Consider the following 19,159-nt stretch of genomic DNA (forward strand, 5'->3'; position numbering starts at 1 on the left):
GTCCCTTAAACATTTTTGAGCAATTGCCATTTAGCCCTTATTTATTACACCATTCTGTATGAATTAAATACTTGTAAATCTAAAGATGAGATTGAAATCTTTTTTGCTAAGCACTCCTTTGAGTGTTTTGCCTGATTAAGGATTGCAAAATCAGGCCTTTTGCAGGGAAGATCTAACAGGAAACATACTAAGTGATCATGAGATCATACAGTAATCCTATCCTAAGGATAAAATCTAATCCTATTTTTGACTGAACTGCTAAATTCCTTCTGGCCTAAGTCATCAGCACATGGATAGTTACTTCTTTCTAGCTTTCATTTTGTGTGTGAAACAATTCAGTATCAAATTTAATAAGTCTCTCATTAAACTGTAACCTATAAAATGTGTTTATGACATAGTAATGACTTAATGACTTGATTGAAAATATTAAAAATTCAATACTTTTATTGAAAACAAAAATAACCATCTGTTAACTTCAATGAATATTTTCTATATTTGTCTGCAGCTTTCTGGAACAGTAATGTCAAATTATTTTTACTTAAGTTCTTACTGGAGAAGATGAGTTTTCTAGATAGATTTAGAGGTAAGAAAACATGGCATTTGTTCATCCTATATAGATTTATTAATTTTTATATTTCTAGGTTCTTATTGTTATAAAAGGTTATAAAATATTGGATTTTTAGTGGATTAAGACATTTAGATCTACCGATGAATTAAGAATGCCTTTCTCAAACACATTCAAAATTGCTGGAAGCAACATCTGTACAATATCTTTAAAAAAAAAAAAAAAAAAAAAAAAAACCAACTTCTATGAATATTCCATCTTCCAATTCTGATATGGCCAAGGGAATTAAATTAGCCTGTCCAGGTGCAGAATGAGAAAAAAAAAATGTTCTTTAAAAATTGGGGTTCTCTCTATCTGTCTGTCTGTCTTTCTCTCTCTTTAATAAGGTAAATATAGTATTTTGATGAACTATAAAGAGCATTTTCATCTTGAACATGTCAAAAATGCAAAGCTGTATCTTCTCTGATTTTGACAGATTTAATAAATATTTACCCCAAAGACTAGAAGGAAAGTGTTGAACTTATCTACCCCTGTAATCCACAACTTATTTTCAATATAAAGCATGTATAAACCATTTGATTCAAAGAGTTCAGTTGACAGATATTCTACTAGATAAGTTGTTCTGTACCTTAGTTACTGTCAGAGCTGCTTATTTTTCATTCTTGTAGCATCTAATTAGAGTCAAACAAAATAGTCCAACAGCTAAGGAATATTTTATATTTTGAAAGTTCTCCTCTTTCATTTTGTAAATTTTAATCATTTTAAGACCATTAAAAAATTTAATTGACCATTCAGCAATATGAATAGTTCAGTGAAAAACAATTCAAACATTTTTACAGTATTACTAATTTCTGAATTAGATCACCCTTATTTTCACCACTGTATGTTATTTAATGTTTGTTTGTTTTGTAGTTACATGAAAGGCCTAGTATTAAAAATAAAAATATCAGAATACATGACGTAAAACTTGCTTCCAACTGTCTGGAATAACAGGTACAAAAAAAAAAAATCAAATCCTGTCCTCAAACTACCGCAGCAATTAGCTTAATATGCAAAATGAAAAAGTATGGAAATATATGCCAATATTGACTGTAATACAACTCAGGCAGCAATTAAAAAATAATCAGGAAAATATTACAATAGATATACAGGATTTTCTGCATTTCCATGTTATATTTTTTTCTGAAATTATTTTATGCTATTGCACAAAAATTTCAAATCTGACCCCCAAAATAGGTGTATGTAACACATGAATAATTAAAGTGGCATCAGTCATTATAACTAAGGAAATTAATTTTCATAGATAAAAAAAAATACAAAAAATGTGTTTGGATGAAGTCTCAAACAGAGATGTTAACCAAATTTGGAATATTAACATTAATATTTGGACAATGTACTCCTTTAATATTATATTTCCTTTCATAAAAATGGCTGTCTGCATATGACAATATTTGCTTTCTGTCTTAAACCACTTGGGAATATTGCTGTGTGAGTTGAACACGTATACATTTCAGTGGTAGGAGAAGTGATATTTGAATGCAGTTTTTATTAGCTTAAGTGCCCAGAGATGTTCACATTGGCAGCGCTCCCACTGACTTCAGTCAGGGCAAGAACAGGCCCCAGTTTTGCAAGGCACTTTACGATCCTTTGGGAAAAAAAGGTGTTAGAGGAATGCAAGCCGTAAGTATCAATTAGTTTTCAACAAAGCTCTCTCACAAATATCTCCCGTATTCACAGAACATCATATATAAATTTCAAGTTCCATTTTGCTGTAGCAATTTTAATGCTGCTGAATAATTATTTGTCCAGGCACTAAGGCATTTTATGACAACATACTTTCCAGATCTGACATGCAGAATTTTGATTCCTGTGTAAACAAAAATAAACCCGCTGACCAAAAAGATTCTTTTAGAGTTACATAAAATTAGATTAAAATATCTGCCTCTTTTCTGACTACGCTGCTCTAACTTTAGCTATGTCTTCTATATGAAAGAATTGTATAGCAAGGATTAAAAGGCTGTTTATATGTTAAAAAAAAAAAAAAAGAAAACTTACAAGTTAAAAATGTAAGATTGTGTAATATTCTGAATATTCAATACTATACCTGCTATATTTTTACTTTTGCATGTATGTATTTGGATAATGAAAAAATAAAGGTATCCTTTCTACTCCTAGTAGTAACAATCCTTGCTTTCAGACTCTTCGCCCTGCAAATAACTACTTTCTTCTCAGTGTTAAGAAATAGTTTTGACATTTATCTTTTAGATATTTAAAATTAGATAAATATAAATTGACGTAGTCCCCAAATGTGAATTCATTAAAAAGCGCTCATATTCATCACTGAGGAAATTCAACTAGCAGAAAAGTGCAAAGATATTAGCCCCCTATTTAAAAATAAATATGATCTGATTTTGCAAAGTTCAACAACAATAATGATGATTCTTATTGAAACCTTTGCTTGATGGCTATTAAACGTCATTCAAAACCTGTTTTTCCTGTTTGAATAAAAAATCTAATTTTTTAGAAGACAGGTCTAAATGAAGAAATTCAAAACCTATAACTACCTATAATTTATATATGACTTTAGAATTTGGATCTCTGAATAAATAAAAATATTTGTTAATCCTTCCAGTACCTTTCTGCTTAGACTTAAGAATTATTATAAATAACCTTTTCAAGCCAGTAACATTAAATTAAAAAGATAATAAATCAGAACAAATCATAAGCTTTTCAGGAACTGCACTAGCATTAGGTTTCAACCTCTCATGCCTTTCTGAGCACATAAAAATACTGTAATGTTGTCTAATACATAAACCTAATCACACATTGTCTACACAAGTATAAACAAGAAGTTCTACTAAGATTTTTGCTTCATCTTCAGAGGAAGTAAAGACTTTGGTTAAAATTATCATTGTCCTAATATATTAAGATGCAGTTAACTCTCAGTCAAGCAAGCCAGAACTCAGACTAAGGATTGACTTGAGTCTGTATGTGTCAGACATATATTTGCATGCCTTTTCTCAGACATGAAAGTATGTTACACACAAATCTCAACTAGATCTGATAAGACTGTTCATGTTAATCACATTATTCACATATGGGAAGTAGTCAGAAAACAAAATCTATGTTTGAATTTTTTTCCTCATTACTGTGTTACATTATTATTATGGGTGTGAAGTAATATTGAGATTTATTGATTAAATGATCAGTTGTGAAGCCTTACATCAACACACAGAGCAGGAAGTAAGGGTAACTAGGTATAAGGCAAACATAAAAGAAAAATAATTTCACTGAGTAAGTAATTTGAACTGATATAGTATTGATCAGGCCAAATCGGGGAATTCTTATTTCACTATCAATGATTACTTAGATTAGTAACTAATTCTCAAACATTTAAAGAGTAAATGAGGTGAAATTAGTGTCTTACCATTTTAAAAATCCAATTAATTGGTGAGAGATCTAGATAAATATTATGAAAACAAAATGATGAGAGGATGCTTTCTTTTTTTTTTTTCTTTTTTCATAATTAAACCTCTGATCCTAACCAAATCTAACAAAACTTGTTTGTAATCAGATAATTCTTAAGAAATATTCAATTACAGAAAACATTCAGTGTCTAAAGTATACTGAAGATTATGGAACACATTCAGTATCAAAACTCATGTATGGATGAAAAAATATTAACCAATATAAATACAGCCTATGCTATTTCTAAAAACTGCTGAATTTAGAATGATTATCTTAACTACTTTTCATATTACAGAAACAACTTTTCTCAAAAGAGTAGCAACTTATTCTTTAGGGAAAATGCTAAGGAAGAGTTGATGTACAATTTAGTACAATAGGCATTAGTAGAATTTTTAATTAATATATCACACAATAAATCTAATAGATTTTAATATTCAATATGATATTATGGTACCTTGTCACTTATTTTTTTGGTAGTTATTACCTGTTATGCCAAAAAGGTAAAAATAAATATTTCAGACCTGATTAAAAATTATTGATGAGGTCTACAGCTTTATATCTCTAGATATTAATCAATAGATATTGATTTACCACTTAAATTACTGTGCGGAAAAAAATAAATATCACTATATAAACATTGCCTATTTATAAAACAGTTTCTTTTCTTGAGACAAGGTGCATTTAAAAAAAAAGAAAAAAGAAAAAAGAAAAGGTTCATTCTTCATTGGTGCCCAAACATAAATACATATAACTATATTTATGTATGCATGTTACTATATTTATGTATGCATATTACAGGTTTACAGCAATGATGCTACAAGTAGAATTTAAAAAATATAATAATAATAAACAACAACAACAACAAAAATTCTACCTAAAACATCATTTCTAGTCACACTGATGAGGATTTTGCTTATGGTATTACTCCAGCTATCAGAGCTACATGGAGAAACACACATGCCTCTTCACTGCCTCCCAGTGTAAAAATTGAGAGGGAGGGAGGGGAGACCATTTTCTGCTTAGAAAATCAATATCTATACAAAGAGTCTAATATTTTTTCCTTAAAAGAAAATATACATACTTGAGAACAATAGCTTAGATCCTTTTGCAGACGATTGTGATCCATGCACAATATAAATAAAAAGCAGACTACAAAACAAAGGAATGTAGTTTGATTATGAGTGATGAGTAGGAAAAAAAAAGACAAGAAAACAGAAAAATAAAATGGAAAATGCTCAGCTGTTAAGTCCAATTTATACAGTTACAATGTTTTTGAAACATTAATATTATAAATTTTATGAAGTCGTCAATATAGAGCATTTTAAAATATTTTCCACAATGAGAACTGATTACATTGCATGTTATTTTTGGATGTAGATAAACTAAAAATATCCACCCTTAGAAAGACCAAGCATATTTTAATCACCATAGACAATAACCTATAGAAATACTCAAAGTTATAAATCATTGAATTGTTATAACTGATTGAGATGTTATAACAGATAAAAGATTTGAAATTCATTTGCAGCATTTTTTTTAAAGGGGGGGGGGGGGATTTTCATTTACCTCAAAAACATCAAATACACTGAATAGTCATTTTTTTTCCTTTGATGCATTTTTCATCATACCCAAACAAGATTTTTATACTTAGGAGGGAAAGACTCATCAGAACATTCATTCTTTGAAAGTGTGAAGTGTATGTCTTGAGTTATTTGATCTTAATATAGGCATTTCTTATAAATTTGAAAATAGACATACATACGCTTGAATTTTGATATTAATGTGAACCATACCATAGCCTATCAGTATTTGTTTTTGATATATATTATCAGATAAAATATAACAGAATGTTCAATATCTTATGTAACTATAAATAAACTCATGGAACCACATCATTATATCATTGATAAGTAGTTCTATGAATGAATGACTTAAAAAAAAAAAAAAAAAAAACTTTGTAAAACTGTTTAAAATTGGATTATTAATTATTTTTTGAAAAAAAAATCAATGATAGAATTGATTCAACTAAAAAAAACTCAACCTGAAATTGCATTTAAAATGTTTAATTTTATAAATTTTAAAATAGAATATACAATGAGAAAAATGTATCATATCTGAAGAGTATTAATACTGTGAACAACCCTGCTTTAATTTTATTTGAAAACAACTGCTATAGGAATAACAGCTTTACTATACTTGCAAGTAAAAAACTGAATATTTCACCTAAGATCAGCATTTACACAGGAGCAAATCTTTGTCTGCAATGATTATTTCATAATTAAACGCAGTTATGTATTTATTATTTTAAAGCTGAAATCAGATATCTAATATTTGTAAGGACTGTTTTCATTTTCACAGATACATTTGTCATGTGTTATCCACTTGATTGGACAAATTAATTGCTATTATTGTAATGAAATTATAGCAGATTTAAATTTCCACCACTCATTATGTGACACTGCTTCAAATGTAAAAAGTGGATTTTTAAGATGCAGGAATATCAATTTCCCTCACTCTATATTCAGACAGTTGCAAACTGGATTTGGGCCTGATCATTTCTTTCTAGTAATACCAAATCAACATTTATATTACTATATCAGACAAGTCACGGTCTTTTACGGCTAAAGTGACATTTTTGTAATTTTGAGAATATAGCAGTCTACCCTGTGCTTCATTCCAGGCTTAAAAGCTTTCAAAAGACATATGGAAATATTCTTACATCATGATAAAGATGATGTTAACTAATGAAATATAGATAGATATGTGTATGCATACATACACGTATATATACATATGCATACACTTTTGTATCTATACATACATATATGCATTTCTTTTTTAGTATGCAGATGGTAGAATTAAAATATTAATCATCTTGGTAATTAAATTCTGTTTTCCTTAATTAGAAAACTAGATTTTCACTTTTCAAGCTTTACTTTAAGATATCTTAACTTAGTCATTTTTTAAAATGCAATTTTGATTAAAGCTAATATGATTTCTCTGACAACAACAATATTTGTCCCCTTTCCCAAACAGGAATATGAACTTTTTTTTTTTTGTCACAGTATCACTACAAATTTAACAGAATGTACTGATAATCTAACGTTCACAAAATCAGATATATTTTTGAAATCATAAGAAAATGTTTTATTACATGACATATTAAACTAGACATTTATTATTTCAATTCTATCTTACCCACTGTTTTTGGAAGGTCACCCCAAACAATGTTATGATATATAACAGTTAAAAATGTGTCCAAGCAGAAAGAATAAAAATAAAAATCTTCATTTAGTTTTGACGTCGTGTATTGTTTTCTGCAAAACTTAAATACATTGTAAATATAAGGCTGCACAACTACAGTAAAAATGGTGATATGCTCAATGAGTGAAAAATATAAACAAATAAACAAACAAACAAAACATGACATGAAAAACAATTTTTATCAAACCTAATTCAAGGTTTGAGTACCAAGCCCACAGAATTAAATAAAACGTTGTCACTTCATTTCATCCATCATGCTCAAGGGCTACATACATATATGTAAACTGAACTTCCCCACATAATCAGGACACTATGGTTCTGAGTTAAATTTTACAGTGATATACCATATTAATGTTCAGTTAATTTGTCAGCAGATTGGAAATAGATGTAATTCATTTTGGGGGTAGGCATTAGTACTGCAAATGTTTATGACTACTGTATTCAAATTTTTCCATTTACAAAAGAATAATGCTAAGAGAATGGCCTACTTCAATGACATAAAGCCCAACTCACAAGAGCAAGGTAAATGTTTTTTAACTTCGACAAGTCAATGGAATCCAGTTTTATACAACTAGAAGCAAAATATGGCCCATTAGCTGTAAGTTAAATAGTTAATTTGATAACCATTTGATTACAAACTTCATTACACTTTATTTCTTTGTATATTCAGTGCATTAAACGCCTCTGGTTCCTACGACCTAAATGCATTTCTTTGTGCTTCCTAACTCTGTTCTGTTCAGTGCTTTAAGAATAAAAAAATATTCAAAAAGATAACTGTGCATAGTATTTCTGGAGTATTATCATACTACTAGTTACTCTGAAATGTAGCTGAATAATGAAATGTAAGAAAATAATATAAATTGTAAAGCGTGGTGATATATATATATTAGGATAGTATTTATACATAGACGGATAAAGACAAATCCAAAATGTAGTATTGCTTGACTGCAAGGAGATTAATATGCTTTCATTCCAGCAGAGCACATTGCAAATTTTCTTAGAAGATTTGGGAAATTATTCAAAAGAACAAGTGGCTGCCTCGTTCATAGTGCTGCTATTCTGCCCACCCTTCTCACACAACCACCTCACTCGTCTACATCTCCACCCAGTTGTCACTCTTTGGCTTGAGGTTCTACATTCTCCAGAATAAACAGATGTTGCAGAAAGGAGGTACAAGTTCCCTACAATCAAATAATCAATACAAGCGTTAAGACCATTTGAAGGCTGACGGCTATGGAATTGTCTGCCATTCTCTCTCTTCTCCCTTCATTTTTCTTCTTAATGCCAGTAGCGCCAATATCATTCTCGGTTCTGCATGAGACAACCAAAGATTCTGGCACCCTTCTCTGAGGGCTGTTTTGGAGATGCTGCATTTCAGTATGCCAGTTTTTACTCACATGAAAGGCTATTCAGTATCCCCAGAGACACCAGGTAATATAAAGAACCTTCCCTCTAAAAATGAAGAAGCTGTTATTTACCCTGTCATCAAGCCAGCTCCTTCAGGATTTGCCTTAACAGACTGCCCCTGAGTGGGAACCATATGCATTAAGAAGACTTTTAAGTTTCTGTAAGAAACACACAACACACTGGTCACATTTGAGCTCCAGCTCAAATATGTCTAAGCAACCAGCAGAACTTGGATATTACCTTGATATTTTACCACCAACCATGATTATCTGTTAGTGACTTTTCAGATATGTTTTCTTAGATGTGTTTTCTATGTGCCAGAGGCTCTTAATTAATGATATTTTAATATTATTTTTGTTATATTACTTTAATACTTAAGTTATTATGTGATATGAGAAAAGGTACCACTACATCTAATGTGTAAAGGAATGCTCCTAAGAATTAGCTACGTTATAGAAAAAAATGAAAACACAGGAAAATATTCAGAAATTAAACACTGCAGTATACAGAATCATCTGTACATGTTTTGACAAACTTAAGTGACCAATAAAATAATGGGATGAAAAAAAAAAAGTGAGAGAATTTGGGCCCTAGAGGTATAAAACTGGAAGCTGAAATTATGTTAGACTGTCAGAGAGAAAGAAGAATCTCACCCTTAAACTCACCATAAATATTTAGGGCATTGAATTGGTACAATACTGAAAAGCAACAGAAAGTACAAAGAATTTCTCTTTTACTTGATAAGCTTAAATATTCTATATTACCATGGTCCATGTTTTGATTCTAGTAATTACATTGAGAAATCAGGATTCTTTTCCACCTTTTTTCATTTTTATTATAGAATTGCATGCACTTTTGGGAAAAAAAAAAAAGTGAGGCCATATGAGTGATTCAGTAAGCTCAATATTACTCATCAAAATAAATAAATAAATAAATAAATCAGTCTGACAACCAGACTAAAACAGTCTGAAAACAAGCCCAAAACAAGCTAAAATAGTATTTAGAATTCTTAAAATAGGGATAAATATTTTTTTACTTCTGACACTTTTACCCCTTTGGTCAGCACTAACCAGCAGATCATCATTCAGCTTTCATTGATCTTGCTAACAAAGCAGAGACATATTCATATACAACACTTTTTCTTAAACAGACAAAACAAACAAAAAAACACTTATTCTGTATTTTCAAGTCAAAAGCACATCTTTTGTCAAGTGACATTTCCATCTACTTTTTCTTACTATAATTTTCCATAGATGATACATCATTGTAGCCATTGAGTGGGAAATCCTACTTCCATTAAAGTCCTCATTCACAAATAGCCCTTTCAGGTGTATTGCAGGATAATTATGGACTGAAGAATATTATTTTACACTCTGCATCTTTTTTTAAGAATTTGTCTTCAAGAATGCACTTTCTGAAGGTAATTTAAGGATCTTTCTTTCTCCATTAATGGAACTAAGAATATATTTTTTTCTACTGAAGATGAGAAATTGAAAGAATTTAAATGAATTGTTCTGATTTTCATATAGATCCTAAGGAAAAAAAAAATCAAAATCTGTTATTAAATATATTTAGAAAATGTGGAAGCAACAGTACTACCAGCTTCAGAAATAGCAACATCAGAATGCAAGCATAAAGAGACTGCTGAGGAATTGTTATTGGCGATTTATTATAAATTCAAGCAATTCCTGTTCATTTACTCATTTGTGGATGCTGCCTCTTTGTGGCAGAATGCCATGTAAAATGTACCTTTCACACTAAGAACCTAATCCTACATTTCTGTTGACTCCCATGCAAACTCCTGTTTATAAGTTTAGACCCATAGAGAAAAAAATACATATACATATGAAAGGCTGCACACTGTTTGCAGGAATTTCTCATTCAGTTCTTATTGAGTAAGCCTTCCTTCCTCTTACTGAATGACAAAGCCAGTGAGGCTGAAAATTTCCTTAGTTATACCCATTTAGCAACAGTAGGCGTCTACTGAGTTTAAATGAAAGGAGAACCAGGACAGTGGTTTCAGCAATAGTTAGAAAGGAGGTAATTCTAAATTAGGGTTCCAGAACTGCACCTCAGGTAGCAGTACCCGCACTTCTCACTAGTGTCAATGAGAAATCTGCAGGAAATAAAGAGCAATACAGAGAATAGATAGGTTATTTCTCTCGTGGAAAAAGAACACTCTCTCTATCTGCACTTCAAACTGAAATAACACTCCACAAACTAAACTGTCCAAGTTAAATACAGTCACGTGGGTTTTTTGTTTGGTTGGTTTTGGTTTTCTTTCTTTCTTTTTTTTTATTATTTTTTTCTTTTGCTCTGTGTTGGTGCTATAGAGAGGAAAGAACACATGCCAACAAAACATTTATCTTGAATTCCAATGGACCAGTTATATAGCTTTTTTTTTGTGAAAAGTGACATACTGCACATGGATAGCAAAAGCATAACAGAACAGAACCCTTTTGCAATAAGAGATGTACTAGTGATCAGCTCTGCAAACAATACCAAACATGATAACCTCATCAAGAAAGAGAAAATCCCATGTGAAATATACCCTGTTCCATATATTGAAGACCACTTTATCAAGGAAGCAAAATGTAAATACAAAACTATCCTACTCAATATGCTGGTGAAACGTGTATTTATGTGTTGTTCTGACTCATGTTATGTATGCTAGTAATGACCGTATATTGTGTTTTAGAGATAAAGAACACATTATATGATGCCTAAAAATGTTATGACTTTCTGATGAAGCATAATTGCTAGTAAAGAGAAACCAACAAATAAACTGATGATTTTGGCAAGAAATTTTAAAATTCAGATAATCATTATTTCATATTCTCACATTGGAAACATTTATCAAGTGTTTATTCAGAAACTATTAAAAAATCACATGTGCTGGGATACATACGAGAGACATCAGTTGTCCCATCTTACAGTGATGCTGTGTTTATCAATATACTTGCCATTGCCTGCTGCCCAAAGGGGTAAAGATATGGTAAATAGATGTGTACAGTCCATCATTTGATCTTTTGAAATGCCAGTAAACATGAGGGTCCATACTAAGCAATCAGAAACTGGCTACAACCACTATCAAATCATTATATTTTAGTTAACTAATGAATGAATGAAAGAAAGAAAGAAAGAAAGAAAGAAAGAAAGAAAGAAAGAAAGAAAGAAAGAAAGACGGAAAAAAAGAGGGAACAACAAAAAAAGAGAAAGAATACTGATAAAACCAAAGCATTTTTTTCCTGCTAAAATGAATGCCTACTACATGTCCCTCACTAGCTTGCCCAGCTAGATGCCTGAGCAGGAAGTTGCTAAAAGGTGTATTTTAGCATAAAGAAACATTATTTTTTCCTATTGTGAACAGATTATATGTCTTAGATTGTCTGTTAAGATTTGGTCTTAATTGGAATTATGTATAATGATTTATAAGGTTATCCTGATAGTGCATTGGCTTTGAGGAAAAAAAAAAAAAAAAAAAAAGCAGCTCTCAATGTAGTGCAACACTTCAGAGCATCTGTAGACTTTGGAACCCATCCTGAAAAAAAATAATAATAAAAAAAAACATTTAAATGTCCCAGTAATTTCGCTTGTAAGAATAATTCTGCATCCTCTGTCCTAATCTTACAATCTTTTGGTCATTTGACTAACTTTGCTCAATGAGTATATTAATGCTCTGCAGGGCTACACACACGATTACAGTGGTTCATGTGCTTAAGTGCCTGCAGGATGAAGGTCTAAGATGGGACTTCTTTCACAAGTAAAGATACTCAAGTGAGTAAGAATTTGCAGGATTAGGTCCTAAAATAGTGAAGGAAAGAGAAATGCTAATGTGCATATAAAAATAGGTGCTACAATAAAATATTTTTTTTATATTTCATCAATAAGTTATTTTCACTAACCAGTTATGGATCATATATCTCTGCACTCTTTAATGATTTGTCCACATCTACACTGATCCTTTTAAAGATCATAATATATATATTTTTTTTAATTCAAAAGTCCTGAAAGCATACAAACACATCCTTAAAAAAAGGAAACCTTGTATTAAAGTCGGGGTGTGCTAATCTCTCCATAAAAGCCATTTAAACTCACCCATGACTAACATGGCTAAAAGGGGAAAATGTGCACTGTACATAACCAGAAAGAAAATAAAATTAAACAATGTCGGTTCAAAAGAAAAGAAAAGAAAAGAAAACAAAAAAGACAAAAAAAAAAGGACCATGACTTTTGTACTTGACAAAGTATGACCTGTACAATATGACCTGACAAGACCCTCCTGCCACCTTCCCCAAGCACACAGGCTCATGCACAATGCCAGTGTTGTGCCCAGTTTACATAATAGGTGGTTTCCTACTTCCAAAGTAACAAAAAAAAAAATAAAAAATAAAAAAAAATAAAGGCAGCCGAAAATTAAATAAAATAAACAGCACACCCTTTCAGAATCATTCCCAAAAGCTGAAAAATCCCGTGCCAAGGCACTTCACCCTACAATAAAATGAATTTAAGGGGGAAAAAAGAGGGGGGTGAGGTGGGGCATGGGGAGGTCAGCATTTATGTTTCTTTGTTTTGCATGTGGTTATTAAATACAAATACTCTAGAGAAAGAGCTGCTGTGGTTGGCGGGGGAAGGGGAGGAGCACTGTTTCTCAGAACTGGCTGAATGTGGTCTGTTTTTCCAGCACTTCGAGGTAGTCCGGCTCTGCGTTTAGTTTTGCTTTTAGCTCCAGGTACTCGTTCCTGTTGGGCTCTACATAGACAGTACTCGGGGGGCTGTAGAGCACCGTCTCCCGGAGCCTGCTGTCCCCCGGCCCCGGGTGCAAGTACTGGTGAGCACGCCTAAGGTCATAGTTGGGGGAACAGGTGTAGGCGGCGGGTAGCTTGGGGTAGTCGGCGAGGGTGGAGCCGGCTGTGCCCAGCGTGGAGGAGGAGGAGTGTTTGTCGGGCTCCAAAATGCCCCTGTAAAAGCGATCGGCGTCTTGCACCGGGGAGAGCAGCTCCTCCCGCGGCTCGATGGTGCTCACGCTGTACGCGGGGCTGCGCCCGGGCGCATCCTCCCCGCCGGGCGCCGGCGGCGGTGGAGGCGGCGGGGGAGGCTGGGCGCCCCCCCCGGCTTGCAGGGGGTGGCTGCTGTAGGTGACCTTGAGCTCGTGGAGGTCTTTGTAATCCTCGCCCGCGTTGCCCTCCCGGGAGCGGTAGATGGGGTTTTTGCACATGTGGCCCAGGGGGTGCGGGATGTACTCGTAGACGTGCCCGGCGGGGGTCTTCACCTTGGGCAGCGCCGCGCCACCCCCGCCGCCGCCGCCGCGGTGGGGCGGGTGCTGCTGGAGGTGCGGGTGGTGGTGGTGGGCGCCGCTGTAGACGCTGTACTGCATGTTGAAGGAGCTCACGTCGGAGTTGTTGGCGCTGGCGTGGTCACCCTGGCCCTTCTTGCGCCGCTTCATCACCAGCACGAAGAGCCCCGCCGCCACGAAGACCGACATGATGAAGACCAGCAGCAGGCTGAGGATCAGCACCGAGAGCGGCACCGAAGAGCCGCCGCCGCCGCCGCCCCCCGCAGGCGTGGAGCCGCCCGCCGCCGCCGTGCCGTTGAGGCGCACGGTGGAGGAGGAGGGGGTGGTCCTGGCCGGGAGCTGGCCCGGGGACGGCGTGGGCGTGGAGACGACGATGTCCGAGTAGTCGGGGCACAGCAGCTCCGCCCGGACGGCTCGCATGTCGCTCTGGGCGAACTTCTTCGGGGACTCGCAGATCACCTGGTCCACCAGGACGCCGGTGTTGAGCTGCTCCAGCCAGAGTTTCATGCCTACCACGTCGCAGGTGCAGTCCCAGGGGTTCTCGTGCAGGTCGATCTGCAGCAGGGATTTCAACTGGTCCAGCACCCCGCTCACTGGCAGGTAGGAGAAGTGGTTGCTCCGCAGGCTCAGCCTGTAGAGGGAGAGACCAGAAAAAATGTTCCCAGGCAAAGATCTCAGAAGATTGTTGTTCAAAAACAAGAGTTGAAGGTTGGGGACGGGTTCAAAGGTGCCTGCCTCTATCTCCCGGATGACATTGTACTGCAGGAAAAGGTACTGCAGGCTTTGCAGCCCGTAGAACAGCTGTGGGCTAAGCCGCTCGATACGGTTCCCGTTTAAGTACAGCCTTCGCAAATTAGTTAAATCCCCAAAAGCCCGGTCCTGAATGACCGAGATCCGATTATTGCCCAGGTGCAGTAAATCCAGCCCGGTGGCATCCAGAAAATCTGCCCTGCGTACCAGAGTGATGTAGTTTTCTGTCAGATACATCTTCTTAGGATTATAGGGTTTGGGCTGTAGCTCAGAAATGCTCTCAATCTTCCTCTCCTGACAATTGACATTGAGGCCCAGGTCAGAAATCTGCAAGTTGCAAGTGCAGGCAGTGGGACATTCCAAAGGCACCGGGGATTTGGTCTGGTAGGCAATGCTGGGTCCATAGTTGCTGTATCCCAGGTCTTTTGAGGGCAGACGGGAGGTGGGTCGCACCCTTGTCTTGTTGGGTTGGCGAGTCCCTTTGGGGGGCTTCAAGGGGGATTTGTAAACAGCTGAAGAAGAAGTGGCCACGGAGTTGACCGAGGCTGGGGTGGTGTGGAAATACCCTGTGGTGCTCAGTGGTGTCTGTGGTCTCATTTCGTAATCCGAGATGAGTCTCCTGGGGCAAAGCTCCTGCTTGGAAACTTCATCCAAATCTCGACCATGCAAGCGGAAAGGGGTCTCACAAACCACATCTCCCACCAGTGCAGAGTAGGAGATACTGTCTAGCCAATCCTTTAGAGCAATCAACTCACAAGAACAATTCCAGGGGTTTTCCTCCAGCTGCAGCTCCACCACTTTATCCATGTGCTGCAAAAGGCCCACATAGGGCAACAGCTTCAGCCGGTTACCCCTCAGGTCCAGGTGAGTTAAGGGCACAAAACGAAAAAGGTTGTTGGGCAAACTGGAGAGGAGGTTATCATTGAGAATCAGCACCTGCAGCAAATGCAGTTTGCTGAAGGCATTAGGTTCAATGACGCTAATATAATTATAATCAACCTGTAGGTATTCCAAACTCTCTAGACCAAGGAAAGTGTCGTCCCGTAGAAGTTCCAGCTTGTTATTATTCAAGTGTAGCCTCCTTAAGCCTCTCAGACCATGAAAGGCCCCTGTTTCGATGTCTTGTATGTCATTGCTCCCTAGATGCAAAATCGAAGCCCCTGTGTAATTAACAAATTGGTTTGGGTACAGCCTGTTCAAAAGATTCCCAGACAACAAGAGGTGGTAGACAGGGAACCTTGGTGGACTGATCTCAAAAAGGCTGATGATCCCTCTGTTTTCACAGCTCACTGTTAGGATGCTGTCCTTCTCCTCACAAGGACACGCATTATCACAGATTTCCCCATAATACTCGATGCTTTCTGCCCACGAAAGGACTAGCGATGTTAAAGCAAACACGATCGTCTGCAGTATCCAGATATGCATTTTTTTGTTGAGGTCCTGTTCCAAAGTTACTGTGGAGCAGCAAGCGTACATTTTATTTCCTGTAAGGGTAAGGAGAAAAAAAAAAAGAAAGCAACATAATAGCATAACCCTGTAAAATTTACAGCGGACACAAAGTTTATATATATCTTCAGTGGACTGGAGAATGGACTGGTAATCAAACAAACAAAAAAATCCTCCTGTCACTTCTAATTCCCACACTTCTGAAAACTGGATGACATGCATTGATTAGAAGGTTGATGGGCAACTCCTAGTGAGTCAAATGCCTGCGGTGTTTAAAAAGGTGAGATCGCAGTAGGAATTGTTCTAGTTCTATTCATATGTGGTACATTTCAATGTTTAAATGGATTTCTTTTTCACAACAAGCCCCATAAATATACATAAAATGGCTGTCAGTTCAGTTTCACGGTTCTAATTTAAGAGAAAAGAAGCACCATTTTACAAGGTTTCCCACCTCCCCTATTACCCAGCTCCCCCTTCCCTTCAGAACCTCCTCAGTGAACAGCGCACTAAGGTCTTTCCCTATTTTAACAGAGCCAAAGTGCTACCTTGATTTTTAACCAGTGGTGGAAAAGACATGGTAGGAAGCCAAAGAAAAATGCCCAGTGCTGAAAACAGCAGCTTAATGCAACAGACAGGGTACTGACAGTTTCTCCAAATAACCTATTTCTTAAAACTCTTTTATGTGATTATTTTTATCTATACATTTACAAAGCATGCATGCACACAGGCACACACCCATCCGCACACATCCACAGGCAGCCACACAGCCACGGCCACACACACACACACACACACACACCATAGAGGACTTTTGTGGCAGAATTCTTCGGTAATAAAATTAAATACATTAGCCTCCTACTCAGAGCACTTAAAAGCTGTGGAGTGAGAGAAATTTTGTATCTTTACATAAGTAATCCTTCTTAATTGATTGGAATCGAGTTATATACAATGTAAGTGATGAATATCAGGCAGAGGTCTTACACACACAGCCACACACACACACACTCACTCTTAGAGGAAATGTTTTAACCACTCACCCAAAATTTGTGAAAAATGTAAAGCATGTGGATCATCTTCGGAGTCTCAGCCATATCTGACATACCGCTTATTCCCAACATTCTGCAAAACTAGCCTGGTAGAAGTGGAGAGATCTAAATAGGTCTCATGGAAATATCTCATCGCCAACACTCCAAGCATCAGAGTTACTGATTATAAGCAGCGATGGCTGTCAGTACTCTCCATCCTTTAGGGGAGAAGACACCCAGGCTGATTAAAAGCCAGTGGGGGGTGGGGGGAAACCCCTACCACTGACCGGCGTCAGTGATTTAACACCCAAATTTCATCTGGTCGGAAACAAATCTCATTTCCATTCCTTCTTGCAGTCTTTCTGACTCCTTGTGGCTTTCTTTTACTTCTACTAGCCTAAAAGCAATGTGAATAAGGAAAATATATGCATTGTGTGTGCTGGTAGGGGAAAGCAAATAAATCATCCGGGCTTAAATGCTAGGGGTTTGGAGCAGGCTTGCATTTTCTATCGCCCACCTCAGAGCTCCAATCCTCATGCCACGACTCTGGTTTGGAGGAACGCATCCTAAAAACCGGCAAGTCTCAGCACTGCAAGACATCTCCTGTGGCATCAGGTTCAAGGCTGCAAATTTGGCACTTGCAGCAAAGGCAGTCATGCAGCAAGAAATCGGAAGTCTCGGCGAATCTCTCTAATTCTGACCAGACGTCAACTGGATCGGAATTACTCAAACCAAAAGGCTTCACTGCAAAAAGGCAGCAAAAATCTTACTCAAAGGCATGTCTCTAGCATATTCTTTCTCAGCTCGATCAGATCCATTCATCCATTAACCGACAGATCTTCAGAGGGAAAAAAAAAAATGCTATTGAAAACCTGCCCAGTCAGTGTTAAACTCCCAGGCATTTTACAACTTTAATTCAATTATGGTTAGCAAAGGAGGCAAATACAATCTTCCCTCCCGCCTCCTTTCTCTGAAAAAAAAAGGGGGGGGGGGGGGATGGGAGGTAGAGAAAATAAAGTTGTAGCTGGCTATATGCAAGGTTGCAATCCCGCCCTGGAAACCCCTGTGTGATGACTGCATGCTGCTGTTCGCCAGCTCCCTACAGAGGTTCATACTGGGAGAGGGGGGGGAAAGGGGTTGTATGGGGATTTTTCTCGTGTGCGTGTATGTGCTTTTTCCCTCAAAGAGTTCATCCCTCAGATTACCGCACTGCATATCCGGCTCGAAGCAGCAGCTTTCAGTACCGCCGACAGCAGCAGCAAGCAAGCGGCCCCAGCCGGACACTGCCACCCAGCCGAGCAGCACCCAGAATTGGGAGAAATGGCTTGGGGGGGGAGGGGGGGGAAGGGGGGCGGAGGAGAGGTTGGGGAGGGGGGAAGCAACAGCAAGGAAAGACCCGGTGGGAAGGGGCGGGGGGGGGTGGAGGGGTGGAAGGGGGAGAAGGAAGAGAGGAAGAAAAGAGAGCGCGAGAAAAGTCAACCCTGGTACTTACTTCTCCCGAAATCCCCAGGGCCCAAGCATGGTGGCAGCCCATGAAGGCGCCTGTTCAGTGCGCGGGGGCGGCGGCGGCGACGGAGGACGAGGAAGCCGAGGAGGATTTTTTGCGGCCGGGGAAGGCTTCGGTGAGAAACGCAAACAGCACCCCGCGGCCGGGCGGCGCCGAGGCACCGGCGCTCGCACAGGGGCGCGCGCACACGCGTGCACACACACACACACACACGCACACACACGCGTGTACACACACTCACACACAGACACCCTGCACGCGCGGGTGGGCTCGTGCCCGGGCAGCCGCGGCGGCGCGCCCGCCCGCGCCCGCGCGCTCCGGCGCGCGCCCCCGCGGGGCGGGAGGGGGCGGCCGGCAGAGCGCAGCGGCAGGGGAAAATTGGGGAAAGGATGGGGGGTGGTATGGGGGGGGGGGGGGGGGAAAGGCGGGGC

The 19,159-nt window shown here is 37.7% G+C and overlaps 1 protein-coding gene across 4 annotated transcripts; it reads right to left on the reverse strand.

Annotated features, from left to right (window-relative positions):
* Nucleotides 1-4,063: 4,063 nt before the first annotated feature.
* SLITRK5 (SLIT and NTRK like family member 5) lies at nucleotides 4,064-19,067 on the reverse strand. 4 transcript variants are annotated; one of them, XM_080593455.1, is made up of 3 exons: nucleotides 18,714-19,067; nucleotides 17,234-17,328; nucleotides 4,064-16,234 (listed from the first exon to the last, which is right to left on the reverse strand). In XM_080593455.1, the coding sequence occupies exon 3, from the start codon at nucleotides 16,224-16,226 to the stop codon at nucleotides 13,356-13,358; it is 2,871 nt and encodes a 956-aa protein (XP_080449581.1). In that variant the 5' UTR covers nucleotides 16,227-16,234; nucleotides 17,234-17,328; nucleotides 18,714-19,067; the 3' UTR covers nucleotides 4,064-13,355. The 4 variants fall into 4 exon arrangements, with proteins under 4 accessions (XP_080449581.1, XP_080449580.1, XP_080449582.1 ...); XM_080593454.1 differs by having other exon boundaries at nucleotides 17,234-17,439; nucleotides 18,714-18,764; XM_080593456.1 differs by lacking the exon at nucleotides 17,234-17,328 and having other exon boundaries at nucleotides 18,714-18,842.
* Nucleotides 19,068-19,159: the final 92 nt, after the last annotated feature.

The sequence above is a fragment of the Anser brachyrhynchus genome (genome assembly GCF_964034855.1).
Source record: "Anser brachyrhynchus genome assembly, chromosome: 1".
NCBI lineage: Eukaryota > Metazoa > Chordata > Aves > Anseriformes > Anatidae > Anser > Anser brachyrhynchus.

Coding starts and splice junctions, on each gene's coding strand:
- SLITRK5 (XM_080593455.1), bottom strand. CDS start 16,226: ATGTACGCTTGCTGCTCCACAGTAACTTTGGAACAGGACCTCAACAAA.